Source organism: Spermophilus citellus (assembly GCF_964194105.1).
Source record: "Spermophilus citellus genome assembly, chromosome: 4".
Lineage (NCBI taxonomy): Eukaryota > Metazoa > Chordata > Mammalia > Rodentia > Sciuridae > Spermophilus > Spermophilus citellus.
This window is the reverse complement of record NC_138185.1, coordinates 154025979-154045291: the sequence shown is the minus strand read 5'-3', so window position 1 is coordinate 154045291 and position 19313 is coordinate 154025979. Positions and strand designations below refer to the sequence as shown.

Here is a 19313-nt window from a genome sequence, read left to right as displayed (position 1 = left end):
GGTACAGCCAATATGGAAAGCAGTATGGAGATTCCTTGGAAAACTTGGAATGGAACTACCTTTTGACCCAGCTGTCCTACTCCTCAGTGTATACTCAAAGGACTTAAAAACAGCACACGAAAGGGACACAGCCACATCAGTGTTTATTACAGCACAAGTTACAATAGCTAAACTGTGGACCTAGATGCCCATCAGTAGCTGAATGGATAAAGAAACTGTGGTATATATACACAACAGAATATTACTCAGCAATAAAAGAGAATAAAATCATGACATTTGCAGGTAAATGGATGGAGTTGGAGAATATAATGCTAAGTAAGTTAGCCAATCCCAAAAGCCAAATGTCGAATATTTTCTCTGATATAAGGAGGCTGATTCATAGTGGGGTTGGAAGGGGGAGAAAGGGAGGATTAGACGAACTCTAGATAGGGCAAAGGGGTGGGAGGGGAAGAGAGGGGGCAGGGGGTACGAAAGATAGTGAAATGAGATGGACATCATTACCCTAAGTACATGTATAAAGACACAAATTGGTGTGAATATACTTTGTATACAACCAGAGATATGAAAAATTGTGCTCTATATGTGTAATAGGAACTGTAATACATTCTGCTGTCATATATAACAAATTACAATAAAAAATTAAATTTAAAAAATTGTCATTCTTTTAATTAATTATATACAGAAGCAAATATGTACAGAAGGTTGTTCTCATCCAAGAGTGCACATCAGAATCAGAGTTTTCAAGATTGCCAGGTACCACCTCAGACTTGCTCTCTCAGAATCTGAGAGGTTCAAGCACGTGTACTTTTATAAAGCTCTCCAAGTGATTATGATCACATTCTCAAGCTAAGAACTGCTTATATAAACAAATCATTGCTTTAAAAATGGTGTGAACAGTAAGGCGTGGTGGTGCATGCCTATAATCCCAGTGATTTGGAAGGTTAAGATAGGAGGATCACAAATTCCAGGTCAGTCTCAGCAACTTAGCAAAGCAGCACTGGGCAACATAGCAAGACCCTATCTCTAAATAAAAAGAATTAAAAGGGTTGGGGATATGGCTCAGTGGTAAGTACCCCCTGGGTTTAATCACCACTACCAAAAAATTTTTTAAAAAAGTGTGAAAAAAAAAGACCACAAAAAGAGGGAAAAATAATTAAGCAATACTTTAAGCTAGAACATACATACTCTGGTCCACCTGGCAAGCAAATCATGATTTAAAAACTAAAACTGTTACAATCTAATGAACTACTACAATTAGCAATGAAAATTAACTTGGATATGCAAGTGATTAAAAAAATCGTGAAATATATACTGGCTTTCTTATAGATACCTGAATATCTATTTGTTGCTGTTGTAATTTTTCAAGATGCTTAATTTGCTGCTCCATAAATACATTCATTCGCTTCTCATGATCGTGACAATGTAATTTCTCTTCTTTATTCTGAATGCTTGCTTGCTGTTCTGTAACACGTTGTAAGTGTTTATCCGTCTCCTGTAACTTATTAAGTAACTCTGTAACAGAATTAACTTTGGCTTCCAAATCACTCTGCACCTAAAAGGATAAAAATTACAAAATAATTTTTTATATTATAATACAGAAAAACAATAAAATATGGCCAATTACAAAGAAGGTTATTTATAGCAAGTGATTTGAGAAATTGTCAAAGTAGAACCTTTACTCACTGTATCTCTGATGATTTGATGCCTTTATTTTTAGTCACAAAAGTAAAAGTCAGAAAAAAAATTAAAAAGTAAAGGGTAGGAGATCATAATCCTTAGATCTATGTTTCCTCTCATTAAAAAATAATTTTTTAAAAATATTTATTTATTATTTTTTTAGTTTTCAGCAGACACAACATCTTTGTTTGTATGTGGTGCTGAGGATCGAACCCGGGCCACATGCATGCCAGGCGAGCACGCTACCGCTTGAGCCACATCTCCAGCCCCTCATTAAAAAAAATTTTTTGCCTCATAGAAGTTTATAATGCAGAAATAAGAAATACTTTTTAGTTTTTTTTTTTTAAAGAGAGAGTGAGAGAGGGGAGAGAGAGAGAGAGAGAGAGAGAGAGAGAGAGAGAATTTTTAATATTTATTTATTTTATTTTTTAGTTTTTAGTTCTCGGCGGACACAACATCTTTGTTGGTATGTGGTGCTGAGGATCGAACCCAGGCCGCACGCATGCGAGGCGAGCGCGCTACTGCCCAAGCCACATCCCCAGCCCAGAAATAAGAAATACTTAAGTGGAAATTAAAGAGACAGAAATAGCAAGAAAACAACTTTTTATACTTCACTAATGTAAAACTGAGTTAGGTTAGCAGTCTTGAGTTCTCATCTTGGCTCTCCCACCTATTAGCTCTAAAATCTTTTTCCTCCTGTGCCGTGGTTCTCCTTTCCCATTACAAACTAACAGGTTAGGTCTACATAATCTAAGCTGTCTTCTAGTTCTCAAATAAGGATGACCAATCATCCAAGTTACCCAGAACTAAGAGGCTTCCTAGGATTTGTGACTTTCAGTGCTACGAAGTCCTGGATTCACTAGCACCATCAGAGCAATGAAAGGGTAATTTTCATAACTTCTGAGAAGTAATACACAACCACACATGGTAAAATTTTTTCAACTTGAGATCAACCAGAATGTTCTTAGTCTATAGCTGGACACAACTACTTAGAGCATCTTAACAGTTATTTTTATAAAATTTCACAAAGTATATTCAGAATATCTGGAGAGAAAAATATACCTTTATCAGTGGAGCTGCTGTTGCAATGGCAGCAGCAGTTGCTGCAGCTACAGTTGTAGCAGAATCAATGGCACTGGGTGAAGTTCTGGCCTCCTGTGTAACAGTATTCTCTTCTGTGCCAGCATCTTCTAAAAGATGTACCTTTACTTCCTTAAAGATAGGCATGCTTCGCGCTCTATCAATAAAAAAGGAATAAAATATATTCAATAAGCTATGCTGACCCACTTCAAGAAATACCTGTAAGTGGTCATCTGCTGAAGGTAATTTTCTTGATTTTTAAAAATTAAATCACCTGCCAAGTATGGTGGCACACTCCTGTAATCCCATTGACTTGGGAGGCTGAAACAGGAGGATTACAAGTTCAAGACTGGTCTCAGCCATTTAGCAAGACCTGTCTCAAAATGAAAAGTAAAAAGGGCTGTGGATGTAGCTCAGTAATAAAGTAGCCCTGGGTCCAATCCCTGGTGTCAAAAAAGAAAAAAAAATTAAATTTCATATCAAACAAAGTCATTTTGTTAATGAAGTTTATCAAGGTTTGAGTCACTAAAGACTAAAGATATAAGATAATTCCCTGAAGGCAGTGATGTTATTTCAGAAAATAGGACTTATATATATATATATGTGGAAAAGGCATGGTCACAGTTATAAGGATATGTAATCAAGAAATATAAACCAAGCATAGTGATGCATGCCTGTAATACCAGCCACTTGAGAGACTGAGGCAGAAGGATTACAAATTTGAGGCCCACCCCAGCAAATTAGTGAGACCCTCAGGAACTTAGTTGATAAGTTCTCAAAACAAAAGATAAGATATTTTGATTACTTTGATAAGATCTCAAAATAAAAAAAGAACTGGGAATGGTAAAGTGCCACTGGGGGGGGGGAGGAGGAGGAGGAGGAGGAAGGTAAATTTAAGACATGAAGAAAAACATTCTAAGAATTTAAATACCAAGTTTTATTCCCCCAAAACAAACAACCCAAGAGGGATTACTGCTGTTTTTAAAGTACTGATAATTTTATTCTCTAAATACTTTTAGAAGAATTGTAACATTAGAGGATGAGAGTATAGCTTAGTAGTAGAGTATGTAGTTAGTATGTGTGAGGTACCCTGGGTTCAATTTCCAGCACAAAAAAAAAAAAAAAGAAAGAAATATATCATTATTGATGTATACTTTACCCCCTTTTGATCCAGCTTTAGTGAAGCATAACTGACAAATAAAAATTATATATATTTACTATATACATCATATTTTGATATATTTATACATTGTGAAAGGTTACCACAATCAAGCTACTCAACATATCCATTACCTCACATAATTATCTGTGTGTGTATGTGCAGGTGGTGGGGAAGGGGGGAATAAGAACATAAAAGGTGCCCTCCTAGCAATAAATATTACTACCTACAATCACCACATGGCATAAAATAGAGCTCTAGGATTTATTCATCCTAACTGAAATTGTACCATTTGGTTAACACCTCCCCATTCTCCCTACTCTCAACCCCTGGCAACCACCAATCTATTCTCTACCTTTTGTAAATTCAACTTTTTCCAGTTCCACATATGAGATTATGTGGTAATTCTCTTTCTGTGCCTGGCTTATTTCATTTAGCACAAATCCCCAAAAACAATTATTAAAACTGCTGAAAGAAACTTTCTGAACTTTAACTCATTTAGATTAAATTAAATATCATCCAATGGGCGTCAAAGACATCACTAAATAGCCTGGATTAAAAATGGACCTAAACCAGATGCTATGGTATACACCTATCATCCCAGCAATTTTGGAGGCTGAGAATTGCCAAGTTTAAAGCCAGCCTGGGCAACTTTGTGAGATCTTGTCCCCAAAAGTAAGTAGATAGATAGATAGATAGATAGATAGATAGATAGATAGATAAATGGAGGGATAAATAAATAATAGGAGGGGGGCAGTATATAGACACATATTAACTAAATAATAAAAAAAAAAGAATCTGTCCAGTTATGCTCTATATTTGGGCTCTAAGAAAAAATGAAAGGAACATGGACAAAATCAAATAATCCCTAGATAAGTATAAATAAAATCAACAGGAATACATTCCATATCCAGAGGCTTTATTCCCTTGCTTGATTTTTAAAGACAGTTCAGAACTTTTGAACTTACCCCTCTGATATTTCCCCATTTCTACTAAGAGCATCATTCTTCTCTAAGTCTCAAAATTTTGAAGTCACCTTTACTTCTCTATCTTCCTATCATCTCATACTCAATAGAGTCATCAAGTTTCGCCAATTATTTCATCACAATTACATGAAAAGTGTCATAGAACTATAGAGTTGGGGGAATCTCATAGGTGGTTCATCTATCCTAATTTTCTAATTTTTACATGAAGAAACTGAGGTCCACAGAGGTAATGGGGTGTACTTGATGGAAATCACAGATTTAGTGACAAGGCCCAATTCCAGAGGTCTTCCCATGACTCTAAAACTTTCTTGGATTAGTACTTCTCCCTTCTTTCTTCTTCTCTACTAGACAATTCATCACTTCTTACCAACCACATATTTCATTCTTTGGTTTATTTGCTTAAAAACTTCCCACTCATGTCTCCATTCTTCAAAAATCTCAGAAATTTTCTTATAAAAAACTGAATAATCAAATTTCCTGTTTGGTTTTCTATACCCTCCATACTCTGGTCCTATCCTCCATTCCTATATATACCTCCCTCCTATATATACCCAAAACAACCTCTCTCTGGAATCATACTGCTCTCCTTACTGACTACACATACAGCACTATGCTCACAACTGACTCGATGCTTTTTTCTCTGCTCTCTCAAACTTCTTCCACTCAACTCATTACGATATCCTTCCTCTTCAGGATGCAATCTAAATCTTACCTCTCCCAATAAGCCTATTTTTATAACAGTTTCTATTGATCTCTCCCTTCATTAAGTACTTTTGTATTTATCGCCTATACCACTTAGGACTGAAACATAGGCATTCCATTGTTTAAATATCTGTACAGAACAATTTAACAATATATTGAATGCAAAGCTCTATTCCTATCATGATTCTGAAAGGAATCATCACTTCTCACCCGCGTGCACATGCGCTCACTCTTGCTCGCTCTCACTTGCTCTGTCGAGATATAATATATATATGTGTGTGTGTATATATACACACACGTAATCTCTCTCAAGATTATTATATATACGTATATAAATATGTATATATACGTATGTATAATCTTGATATATGTTCTATAATATATAAAATCTTGATGTTATATATATGTTATATATATATATATGCTCGCCTAGCATGCATGAGGCAGTGGGTTCAATCCTCAGCACCACATAAAAATAAAATATTGTGTCCACATAAAACTAAAAAAAATAAACATTTTTTTTAAATGTATCTTACTTTTACAACTTTTTAATGATTTGCCATCCCTCTTAAAGTCCAAACTCCTTTAGAAAAATTCATATTTTCTTTTCTTTCTTTTTTTTTTTAGAGAGAGAGAAAGAGAATTTTTTATTCTTTTTTTTTTTTTTTTTTTTTAGTTTTCGGCAGACACAACATCTTTGTTTGTATGTGGTACTGAGGATCGAACCCGGGCCAGACGCATGCCAGGCGAGCGCGCTACCACTTGAGCCACATCCCCAGCCCGAAGAATTCATATTTTCCTTGTACTAGACAACTTGGCCAGATTCTTCATTTCTCAAAGATTCTGGTCTATTACCTTGCATTATTTACAGTTTTAAAGCACATGATAATATCAAATAGGACAAGTACTACATCATTCCATTTTGTCACAACTCTACAGTTAAGTTACATAAATATAGGGGTTGGAGATATAGCTCAGTCAAAGATCCCTTACCCAGCATGTATGAGGCCATGGGTCTGATTCCCCAGCACCAAAAACAAAGAATATGAACATATAGAATATGTACAGTTGAGAATAGCTAAGATACTTTTAGAAAATTAATTTTTAAATAATTTTGGAAAATTAACGTTGGAAAAATAAACAGAATGTTCAGGCACACATAAAAACACATAAACACATATACTTTTTCTCAGCTGTATGTTCTTCCGTGTAAACATTAAAATTACTTGGCTAAATTCCATCTACCAATTATTCTAAAACAAAATTCAATGACTATAGCAAAACCTATAAGCTAATTTTAGACAAACTTGGACTTTTATAGTATTAAGTCTTCCCATCCAGAACATGTAGAGTATCTCAATATATCCTAGCCTTTGTCAGTTCCCAAGGAAAGTTTCATACTTCCTCACATAGTTTCTACAGATTTCTAATCATGAATATTTATAACTTTTTTTGTTCTAAGTACAGAATATCTTCTACAATGTAAATTTTTCCTCCTTTTTTCCAATATCCATACCTGATCTCATTTTATTTTCTAATTGCCACAGATAGGACTTCCAAATTATAAACAAACAATAACAAAAAGAAACAATGAAGGCTAGGGATGTGGTTCAGTGAGAGAGTGCTTGCCTAACATGCATGAAGCCCTGGGTTCCATCCCCAGTACCACCAAACCAAAAAGACAATGAGCTCTCAATTCTACTATTAAACAGGATATTAACTATTTTCTTCATATTAAGAATCTGAATCTATCACTCTATTGTTAGTTTTAAAGAGGTTTGTGTGCATGGTAAGGTAAGTAAGAAATGAGCATGACATTTTATTAAATGTGATCCATAGTGCTTGTCATACATATTTTCTTATTTATTCCAATGATAAATATATAATGAATCATGAATTATTAGTGAGGCAATGCTTAAAACTGCCTGAGCCTCTTTTTTGTTTTGTTTTGTTTTTAGTTGTTGATGGACTTTTATTTTACTTACTTATTTATTTTTATGTAATGCTGAGAATCTAACCCTCACACATTCTAGGCAAGAGCTCTCCCACTGAGCTACAACCCCAGCCTGAACCTCATTTTTAATATGGGAACATTTTAAGACATTCCAGGCTTTTGTAAAGATTAAAATGAGAAACCAATGCAGAGAGCATAATAACTGCTATATTAGAATTCGCAATTATTTCCAGGTATACTGGCATTAGCCTATAATCCTAGATACTCGGGAAGCTAATGCAGGAGCACTCCACGTGTGAAGCCTGCCAGGGCAACTTAGTGAAACCCCATCTCAAAATTAAAATTAAAAGGGGGCTGGGTTGTAGCTCAGTGGCAGAGCACTTATCTAGCATCTGTGAAATCTTGGGTTCAATCCTTAGTACCTTAAAAAATTCAATTATTATTTTTAAAACATTGCTGCATTTCTGAGCCAAACTCTACTTCATTGTTATGTTTTGATCTTCTAACACAAAAGACACCCTATTTATAACTTGAGAAATAACACATCAATAAAATTGTTATCTTTAGCTATCAGATGAATAGTTGATTTAATGATTTTATTACAAGAACTTTTTGGAAAAATTACCATGATAGAAACAAAAACACTTAGTGGGGCTGGGGATGTGGCTCAAGCGGTAGCGCGCTCGCCTGGCATGCGTGCGGCCCGGGTTCGATCCTCAGCACCACATACCAACAAAGATGTTGTGTCTGCCGAGAACTAAAAAATAAATATTAAAAAAAAAAAATTCTCTCTCTCTCCTCTCTCTCTCTCTCTTTAAAAAAAAAAAAGAAAGAAAGAAACAAAAACACTTAGGATAAAACTAAATTTTAGCTTTGGGTATTTGGGTTAGGTTAGCCTCAGGAAATGACATGGATAGCATTCTCTGTACTGGAGCAGAATGGCATAAGTGTAATCTGTTTCTTAATATTTTTCCAAGAATTCAAACAGAATCATCACTGTTTTAGAAGGCTTATTCTTTAAAGCATTTTAAATTTTTTTAGCAATTGGTATGTTAAAATCTAGCTCTATGATTATTCTTGGTGAATCATTTAATTTCATCTAGAATTTTAAACTTGAGGCATATAATTACATTGTACTCTCATTTGTTTTTGTCTCCTCTAAATCTATTATTTGTCCTCTTTTTATCTCTAATTCATGTATTCTACCATCATTTTTCTGATCTAAATTTGTCAGGAAGTTGCTTATACTTCTAAACTTCTAAGAACCAGTTAAAAACATTTTACTGTGTATGTTTTTTACTTTATTGGATTCATTTTTATCTGGTATAATTGATTTCTTCTCTTTTCCCTGCCTTTTCTCTATTGTTCAAGTTTTGTTTGTTCATTTAATTTTTATGGTACTGAGGACTAAATGCAGATGTGGTCAACTACTAAGTCACACCCCTTCCCTTTTTATTTATTTTGAGACATAGTCTTGCTAAATTGCTTAGGGTCTTACTAAATTGCTGAGGCTGGCATCGAACTTAAGATCCTCCTGCCTCAGCCTTCAGAGCGGCTGGGATTACAGGAGTGCACCATCTCACCCAGCTTATTCAGGTTTTTTGCCTAGTATGCATGAGGCCCTCAGTTTAATTCCCCAGCATCACAAAAGCAATAAATAAATAAAACAGACTTGGAGCAGCAGCGGCGAGGGGAGGAACATGCGTCGTGACGTCACGAGGAAGAATGCTCTTATACTGGAGTTCGGGCGCCATACCGGTCTTTCGGTCTTTCGGTGCTTCGAGTCTGGTCGGCAGTAGAGACGCAGGGTGTCCCCTGAAACTATATCTACGTGCTTCAGCATTCCGAAGTAGCTGCAGTGTGGCTCCAGATGGCATCTTGCGTGCGGATGCCAAAGGAATGAATACTAAGGTAAAAAAGAGCCTCTCCAGCAATGGACACAAGGCACTAGATAGAAAACCAGAAGTAGAGATGGTGGAGGATGATTTCTTTGGATCTGCTTTATTTTTCTATTCCTGGAAACACATTTTGATCTGGATAGCATGATTGGTTTTTGATGGACCTTTATTAAGTGATGCTGAGAATCAAACACAGTGACTCATGCATGCCAGGCAAGCGTGCAACCACTGAGTCACAACCCCAGCCCTGAGACTATTTAAAGGTACACAGACTCAGCTTGGGAAACAGTGGCAAGAAGTTTTAAGCAAAGGAATGAAGCTGGACAAGGTGTGTCTATGATCCTCCTATCTACACTATCCTGAGGGATGACCATCTCATGAGGCCAGGAGAAGCAATAATGAGAACTCTTGAATTCATGATTGGGGAGGTGTGCTGCATCCTGAGATCTAGGGCTTTTTTGTGGCAGCTGCAGCAGGGATATCACTTAACCCTTAGGTAGCTGGATGGATGCTCACTCTTGGGATAGAAGATTGAATATGTCATCACTTTAAGTTTCTGAAGAGATCTGAGTCTAGTTTGGGGCTGGGGGTTGAACCCATGAAGTATTATTTCAAGCATGATGGGGAAAGGAATAAAGGTGCCTAATAAAAGTCACTAAGGAAAATTAAAAAAATAAATAAATAAATAAAACAGACTTAAAAGACACATTTATCCCCGGGCACAGTGGTAGCACACGCTTGTAATCCCAACAGCTCAGGAGGCTGAGACAGGAGGATCCTGGGTTCAAGGCCAGCCTCAGCAAAAGCGAGGTGTTAAGCAACTCAGTGAAACCCTGTCTCTAAATAAAATACAAAGTAGGGCTAAAATAAATAAATGCCACATAGGAACCAAGTGCCCCTTGGCTTTCATCGATGAGAATGTGGAGAACTGGCAAACCAGCCATAGGCTGTGTGTGTGTGTCAACTATGAGCATTGAGCACACAAAGTGGACTGAACCAACGTTGCCCCTCTGGGCAGGGAGAGTAAGCATCTTTTCCCTGTGCTGGCTCTGCCTCTGCCTCTGCCTCTGATCCCCACACAGCACATAAGATGGGCATGGGCTTCCTAGATGTCAGTTAACATGCTGACAGCAAGACATCAGGAAGTTAGACTCAACCCCGTGAAACCTGACCCCTTGCCTCATTTGAATGGCTTCTCCCCAATAAAAGGGTTCAGCATGTGCTCCTAGCTCTCTTTCTTGCCTGCACTGCCCTTGCAGGAGCTGTGGCTGAGGAGCGGTCATTGAACTTAAAGAAAAGGTACTTTCTATGTCTGTATCTTTATTTATTCCCCAAATTCAGCTGGAGTGACCAGTTTAGTCATGTGACACAATAGCTGGGGATGTGGCTCAGTAGCCAAGTGCTCCTGAAATAATACCCAGTACCAAAAAAAAAAAAAAAAGACACATCAATCAAATGCAACATGTGGCCCTTCTTTAGATCCTGATACAAAGAAATGAACAAAAAAAAAAAAAAATTATGGGACAATCAGAGAAACTTTAATATTAACTGTATGATTGATAATATTAAGAAATAGCCAGTATTATGTCTTTGGTATATTAATAGTATTGTGGCATTGCCTTTTTAAAAAGTAATCTTTTACATCAAAATGTATTCTACTGTCATGTATAACTAATTAGAACAATTTTTTTTTCATATTTATTTTTTATTTGTAATTGGACACAATACCTTTATTCCTTTTTATGTGGTGCTGAGGATCAAACCCAGGGCCTCGCACATGCTAGGCGAGTGCTCTACCGCCGAGCCACAACCCCAGCCTGAGAACAAACTTTAAAAAGAAAAAGAAAAAATACTAATCTTTTAGAAACACCTACTAAAATACAGATAAAATGAAATTACTTCTGAGATAGGTTTAAAAATAATACTTGGGTAGGGGAGTGAGGGGAAGTTAAAATGAAACAATGCTAACAACTAAAGCTAAACAATGGGAGTATGGCGGTGCATTAAATTATCCTCTCTACTTTTGTAAATACTAAAACTTTTTAAACAAAACAGTATTTGTAAATCTGTGGCTCTTGTTCCACTTAATATAGTGCGTAATGTCCACATAATCAATGGTTGATTTAATTAAAAGTATTAGATAACTACAATAAAAGGATGGGAGAGAGTAGTTTAAGACAGCTAAATACTATCATTTGAGGATGAGTATAGTCTAAATTTAATAAATCAAGAATAGGAACATAGGCATATAATTTTAATTTATGAAATACTATCTAGAAGAAAGAGGTAACAGTTAAAAGTAGCTGCATTTGGGGAGCAAGCCTGGTGGTTAAGCAGTAGAGTGCTCACCCAGCACGTGCGAGGCCCTGGGTTCAATCCTCAGCACCTATTAAAATAAAGGTATTGTGTCCATCTACAACTAAAAAACATTTTAAAAATAAATAAAATAAAATAACAAAAATTGCCTTCATACTAGTAGATGTATTCTTGCTTCATGTTTATCATGAGTTCTCGTCAGGGTTGGTTTTGTATTTCGTTCCATCAAGGTATGAAGTTTGCTTCTTCCTCAGATCTTTTTTTTTTTTTTTTTTGAGAATTTTTTAATATTTATTTTTTTAGTTTTCGGCGGAAACAACATCTTTGTTTGTATGTGGTGCTGAGGATCGAACCCGGGCCGCACGCATACCAGGCGAGCGCGCTACCGCTTGAGCCACATCCCCAGCCCCTCTTCCTCAGATCTTGACCAGGAAAAAACCTAAAGGTACTTTGATAGTAAATAATAAGTATTATGTATAAGGAACTACTTGACCACTGCTACAAGCAGTATCATGATTTGGTTAAGAATGCAGGCTCTAAAGGTAGAATGCCTGGGTTTAAATGCCAGCCCAGTAACAATTTGCCAGACCCTGGGAAAAGCTCAATGTCTCAGTTTCCTCATCCATAAAATGGGGATTCTATAAAACTGGGATGTAACAGAATCTCTGTCACAGGATTTATGTTATGCATATTCATATGTTCAATAAAATTGGGAATATAACAGAATCTACTTCATGGGATTTGAGAGTGTTACATGAGTTAATATAATAAAACACTTAGCACAGAACCTCTTCTGTAACAACAACTAATAGCTATTGAGTACTTTATATGTGCCCAGAACTATGAGAAATGCTTTATATATCATCACACAGTACATTATGTAGTGAAGAGGTTTTTGTATTTCCAAAGTATAAGGGAAGTTGATTTTAAACACAAACAAGGTACAACTATTTTCTGTAAATGAAACTTACTTTTGCTTTAAAATTGTTCTTAGAGCATCCTTCTGTCCCATGGTATACTGAGAAATACAGATATCATTTGCTGCAAAATTAAGATAACAAAAATTCATTAAATTTTAATAAGCCACTCACAAAACCTGACCTTTTTTTTTTTTTTTTGGTACTGGAGATTGAACACAGAGGCCATCTACCACCAAGGCACACCCCCAGTCTTTTTATTTTTATTTTGAGACAGGATCTCACTAAATTGCCTAGGCTGGTCTCATTCTAGCCATACTGATGAAAAAAATAACAAAGGAGCTGGGGTGGTGATCTTCCTGCTTGTGATCCTCCTGCTTCAGGCTCCCAAGTTGCTGGGATAACAGGGGTATGCCACCATAATCAGCTTTAAAAACCCTACTTTTTTAAACTAAAAGAATATTTAGGGGGCTAGGGTTGTAGCTCAGTGGTAGAGTACTTGCCTAGCATTTGTGAGGCACTAGATTCGATTCTCAGCACCAAATATCAATAAATAAAGTAAAGGTCCATCAACAACTTAAAAAAAAATGTTTAGGACTAGATGCAATGGTATGTGCCTATAATTCCAGCTCCTCATAAGTCTGAGGCAGGAGGATTGCAAGTTCAAGGCCAGCCAGGACAACTTAAATAAGACCTGTCCCAAACTAAAAACAAACTTTTCTGAAAGGGCTAGGGATAGACTCAACAATGAAGAGCTCATCTAGCAAGCTTGATATCCTAGGTTCAATCATAAGTATTTATTGGGGGTGGGGGGGATGTTTAGGATTTAATAATAGGATTTCTCAATTTAAAAAGGCAAGAATAGGGGCTGGGGTTGTGGCTCAGTGATAGAGCACTCGACTGGCATGCATGAGGCACGGGGTTGGTCCTCAGCACCACATAAAAATGAAATAAAAATATTGTGTCCACCTACAACTAAAAAATAAATATTTTTTTTAAAAAGGCAAGAATAGTCATAACCCTAGATACTAGAAAAATTTGTATCAAAAATATCTGAGAAACAAGGACATCTACAAATAGTTAAGATGAGATGTGTCATGTTATATGTACTTTGCCACATTTTTTTAAAAAAAGAAAATGCTGAGAAAATTGAAGGTGTTATAATTGTTATGCAAACCAAAGTAAATATTTGATATTACATTATATGAATCTCTCCTTCGACCAGATTTATATAGAGAAGAGCGTGTGTTATAGAGAATTGTTTTTATTATGCTTGAGAATTAAATCTTACACATGGAAAAGATTTCTTAAAAATAAAAAGAAAGAAAAAGAAGGCTCAGGAGGTTCAGAAGGATCACAAGTTCAAGAGCAGCCCCAAGGGAGAAACAAGGGAGACCTTGTTTCAAAATTTAAAATATAGGCCGCTGGGGTGTGGCTCAGCGGTAGAGCACTAGCCTCCCACATGTGAGGCACTGGGTTCAGTGCTCAGCACCACATAAAAGTAAAAGAAAAAAAAAAATAAAGATACTGCATCCAGGTAAAACTAAAAAATATTTTTTTAAAAAAAATTAAAATATAAATTAAAAGGACTAGGGGCTAGAGTTGTGGCTCAGTGGTAGAGCACTTGCCTAGCGTGTGAGGCACTGGGTTCAATTCTCAGCACTACATATAAATAAATCTTTAAAAATAAAACAAATAAAGGTCCATTGACAACTAAAAAACATTTGGAAAAAAAAAAAAAGGATTGGTGATGTGGCTCAATAGTAAAGTGCCCTGGGTTCAATCTCCACTACAAAAGACCAAGGAAAATTTGATAAAATTTTAACACTACTTAGAATAAAAAAAAAAAATTGCTTTAAAATTTGTCAATAAATAAACTTTTTGAAGGACATTTTTAATCTATTATCTGACCCTACAAAACCTGAGTTCAGAATTTATAAATGGGGGCTACGGATATAGCTCAGTTGATAGAGTGCTTGCCTCACATGCACAAAGCCCCCCTGGGTTCAATCCCCAGCACCACAAAAAATAAAATAAATAAATAATAATAAATGTATATCCAATACCAAACCTGTATAATAGATTGGTAATACTAAAATAATCTTTACTATTGCAGACACTTTTCTGGATTTTTGAGTGTATTAATAACTTAATTTGGGAGAATAATTAAAATTAAAATAACATGGTATAGCTCAGTAGTAGAGTGCTTGCCTAGCATACATGAGGCCCTGAGTTTAATTCCCAGCACTCAAAATAATAATAATAGTAACAGTAATAAAAAACCTGTTAGTTTGTTGAATGAATATCCAGAAATCAATTTTACCTTTAAAAAGAAAATATTGACACATGCTAAAAAAAGAATGAATATTGAAGACAATACATTAAGAGAAATAAGCCAAACACTAAAGGATAAATACTGAATAAGTCCAATAATACAAGGTACCTAGCATAGTCAAATTCATAGAGGCAGGAATTAGTAGTTAATGGCCATAGAGTTCAGTCGGGAAAGATTAAAAAAACAAAGTCCTGGAGATAGACAGTGATGATGGTTGCACAACAATGTAAAGATACTTAATGTCACAAACTATATATTTTAAAATGGTTAAAATGGAAAATTTATGTATATTTACCACAATAAGAAATGTCAATTTTATTCTTTTACCGTTTTGTCTGTTGCTCTCTTCTGTTTTATCCAAAGGTAACCTCTGCACTACAACATCTTTAGAAAAATCCTTTGGGATATAAGAGGAAAAATTGAAAAATTAAATAAACTTTATGATTTATTCCTTACCAATACCATTTACTAACTGTGATTATTGTGCTCTGAGAGAGCAGGACTGTGTGTTTTGTATATTTCATTCCCAGCACTACACAATGCTTAGGTACTTTGAAACTACCCAAGGATTTGTTCAATGAGTCAATAATATACTGTCAGGGGCTGGGGATGTGGCTCAAGCAGTAGCGTGCTCGCCTGGCATGTGTGCGGCCCAGGTTCAATCCTCAGCACCACATACCAACAAAGATGTTGTGTCCGCCGAAAACTAAAAAATAAATATTAAAATTCTCTCTCTCTCTCTCTCTCTCTCTCTCTCTCTCTCTCTCTCTCTCTCCCTCCCTCTCTCTTTAAAAAAAAATAGTAATATACTGTCAGAGAAGTGAATAAATGAGCAAATGGGCAAACAAGCGAATGTGGCATTGAGATCCAGACTCAATTCTTGATTTGCCACTTGTAGTAAAATAAATTATTGGGGCTGGGGTTGTGGCTCAGTGGTACAGTGCTTGCCTAACAGGTGTGAGGCCCTAGGTCAATCCTCAGCACCACATAAAAATAAATAAATAAAATAAAGGTATTGTGTCCAACTACAACTAAATAAATAAATAAATATTTAACATCTCAGTTGCTTCAGTTCAAATGTGAAAATCTGACTCTTTGTTAATCAAATGGAGTAGATAAGAATGATCAATGAATGGCAAAACATTACAAATTAATCACTGATCTCTTTTTTACTGAGCTCTTATGTAGTCTCAGAAAGCTTCTCTGGAACAAGATGGCTCAGAAACTCGCCGCCTTTCTGAAGAATGCCTGGGCCAAGGAGCCGGTGCTGGTCGTGTCCTTCGCCATTGGAAGTCTCGCTGTGATTCTGCCCCCACTCAGCCCCTACACCAAGTATGCCATCATGATCAACAAGGCCACACCCTACAACTACCCAGTGCCCCTCCGAGATGATGGGAACATGCCTGACGTGCCCAGCCACCCCCAGGACCCCCAGGGCCCCAGCTTAGAGTGGCTGAAGAAACTGTGAGCACTTCCATTGACAGGGAGGAGGCACCTTCGCCCAATAAAATGTGAAACCAAAAAAAAAAAGAAAGCTTCTCTGACACCTACTGGCAAATAGCTTTCTGCTCATGTGTGCAATTCTAGACTTCATCTCTAGAGGACTCTATTCAGTATTAAAACACAATGACCTTTTACAGTACTAGATTAACTCAGTATTGTCCTTCACCCTTTTTTTTTTCCTGATAAATCAGAAAGGGGAAAGGAAAAATATCATACAAAAAAAATTGTTCAAGGATAGCCACTGATGAAAGTTAGCAGGTGTTAACTTTCTAAAAAATAAACAATGAGGCTAACAACCCAGTAGACATATTTAATATCTCAAACATATTCAAGTTCCAACTGTAGTATATAAAACATTTCTCTTCACACATGATAAAGAAAAACAAGGCATGTTGCTAACTGAACATAAGAACATATTGTTTTGACAATAATGAAAATTTTAACATGATTAACATATTTAAGGACTCTTGCTTACGCTTTCTGATATAGCAGAATTTTCTAACGGAGGCTTGTGATATTTTCTAGAAGAAGTTATATCCGAAGAACCTAACAAAATAAAGGAATCAATTTGAGTGTTTTTAAAAACAGTAGCTTACCTATAATTATAGGCATGATTCAAGAACTATAAGCTCTATATTTGACAGATACTTTAGATGAAAAAATAATTAGGGAAAATAGGAGTCAGTATGAACAATAAAGAGACATAAGTATAAAATGTTTTAAAATACATCAGTTTAAGCTGGGAGCAATGGCACATGCCTGTAATCCCAGCAGCTCCACAGGCTGAGGCAGGAGAATCACGAGTTCAAAGCCATCCTCAGCAATTTAGTGCGGCCCTCTGCAACTCAGTGAGACCGTGACTCTGCATAAAATTTTTAAAAGAGCTGGGGATGTGGCTCAGTGATTAAGCCCCTGAGTTCAATCCCCAGTACAAAAAGAAAAAAAAATCAGTTCACTATTGGATATGGGCAAACTATGGGATTTACCAGGAGCAAAATATGAACATGATATAAAAGCCTGATTTAACAGAAGCCTGTTATGGTGTCATTGCTGTACCTCCAAAACCCCAGCATTATAAAAGTGTTTTGAAGGGCTGAGGATATAGCTCAGTGGTAGAGTGCTTGCCTGGGATAAGCAACTGTCTATGCTCAGCATTGCAAAAATAAAATTAAAGCACTTTGTTGTTTATTTTATTTTTTATTTTTTGGCAGTACTGGGAATTAAACTTAGGGACGCTCTACCACTAAGCTACATCCTCAGCCCTTTATTATTTTAAGACAGGGTCTTGCTAAATTGTCCAGACTGATTCAAACTTGCCATCCTCCGGCTCAGCCTCCTGAGAGGCTGGAATCAAAGGTGTATGCCACCGCACCCAGCTTATATTCATTAATTTTATCCTTACAATAACCAGTAGAATTTATAGTAAAGTGGGTAAAAGCATAATGTTTTCATTTTCTCTGAGCTCCAGACAGGATAAATGAATTGAAACAAAGAAGTCATCAAATGACTTAAGTTGTGTTTATACTATGCCAAAGTGGATAGTACTGTAGAGCACTTGGTAAAGAGCACTACTGGGGGAAATTTAATTCATTATACAAGTTAAGCATGTCTATCATAAATGTGAACAAGAATAATGTGCAAACATGACACGAAGAAAAAGCACAATAGGAAAAGTTAAAGTTTCATTTACTGAAACCATTCATTTTGTGGACCCTCTATGCCTGGCCATTTTCCCAGGGAACAGGGTCAGTTTTTAAACATCGGTATAAGCCGGAAATATCTTACACTTTTGAATTTAAACATTAAGAATCCCCTATATTTTGATGCACAATAACCAAAATAAAGATTAAGTTTTACAAAAAAGAAAACTGGCTGAAAAACTACAGTATATGGAATAACATACCATGCAATGTTCCATTCATGTTAGTCCCCATTCGAACAGGAGGACGTTTATTTGCAGACAACACTGGAGAAACACGGGGCAACTCATCTTTCCACAAAGCCAAATTGTCTTCCTGATTCGGAGAAAGGACCTCACGAAGTCTCCTCGCGGGCATTTTAACCTTTTTTTTCTTTCCCGGGCTAAACTCGGAGCTTATCATATTGTTAGCAAGAAACCTAGTCCCACAACTCTGAATGGAAGAACTTTCTTCTGTGTTCATAAGACTCCTGAATAAAACTTCCACCTCTTTGAGGACTAAGGGAATACAAGAAGGGAAAAGGGGCATATTAAAAAAAAAAAAAAAGAACGTGAATTCCAAAAATGATTATGAATATGCAGTCATTAACTTAAAAATTTAAATTCTAAGGAGAATACTCACAAAGCTGGAACTTAACTTTTGGTACTTAATCCAGGACCAAAGACGACTAGGTCATATTTAGCCATAAAACTCACTGAGTCTATTAATGCACCAAGCCAATGAATCTAAAAGGGGATGACAATAGAATGGCCAGGGAGCAACAACAAAGTTAATGCCCTCCCCAACCTGAGGGCTGGCAGTGCAACGACAAACAAATGTGGAAACGGGGTTAAAATTTGTTCAAGAGGGAGTCAAGCAGGCAAAATCGAAATGCTGTTTAAAAAAAAAAAAATCACCCACATAAGATTAAAAGCTTTCTTCACCGACAGAGTCTTACACACGCCTCCAGATGCAATCACCGGACGCCTAAATTCACTCTGCGTCTCCAGTAAAGCCGGCAACCTCGCAGTCCGTGGTCTGATCTGACAACAGCTTCAACACCCACTTCCTTTTAAGCCCGCCCTTGAGACACAACACGCATGCACG

At 36.4% G+C, this 19313-nt stretch overlaps 2 protein-coding genes across 8 annotated transcripts in view; one reads left to right on the top strand and one right to left on the bottom strand.

Annotated features, from left to right (window-relative positions):
* KIAA0586 overlaps positions 1-19284 on the bottom strand; it is a 139489-nt gene extending 120205 nt beyond the window's left edge. For 5 of the 7 annotated variants that reach the window (XM_081289316.1, XM_081289314.1, XM_081289310.1 and 2 more), the window contains exons 1-7: positions 19128-19284; positions 18431-18724; positions 17003-17073; positions 15352-15421; positions 12744-12813; positions 2740-2914; positions 1331-1552 (exon numbers count right to left, since the gene is read on the bottom strand). In XM_081289316.1, the coding sequence (XP_081145442.1) occupies positions 1331-1552; positions 2740-2914; positions 12744-12813; positions 15352-15421; positions 17003-17073; positions 18431-18689 (867 nt within the window). In that variant the 5' untranslated portion in view covers positions 18690-18724; positions 19128-19284. The remainder of the gene's footprint in view (positions 1-1330; positions 1553-2739; positions 2915-12743; positions 12814-15351; positions 15422-17002; positions 17074-18430; positions 18725-19127) is intronic. The other 2 variants (XM_081289312.1, XM_081289311.1) reach the window with 2 other exon arrangements.
* LOC308646432 (NADH dehydrogenase [ubiquinone] 1 alpha subcomplex subunit 3) lies at positions 16229-16558 on the top strand. The gene has a single exon (XM_081289323.1). It carries the CDS (start codon positions 16238-16240, stop codon positions 16490-16492), a length of 255 nt encoding a protein of 84 aa, XP_081145449.1. The 5' UTR covers positions 16229-16237; the 3' UTR covers positions 16493-16558.
* Positions 19285-19313: the final 29 nt, after the last annotated feature.

What these genes read in the sequence shown, in the direction of transcription:
- LOC308646432 (XM_081289323.1), top strand. Translation starts at nt 16,238, where the DNA reads ATGGCTCAGAAACTCGCCGCCTTTCTGAAGAATGCCTGGGCCAAGGAG.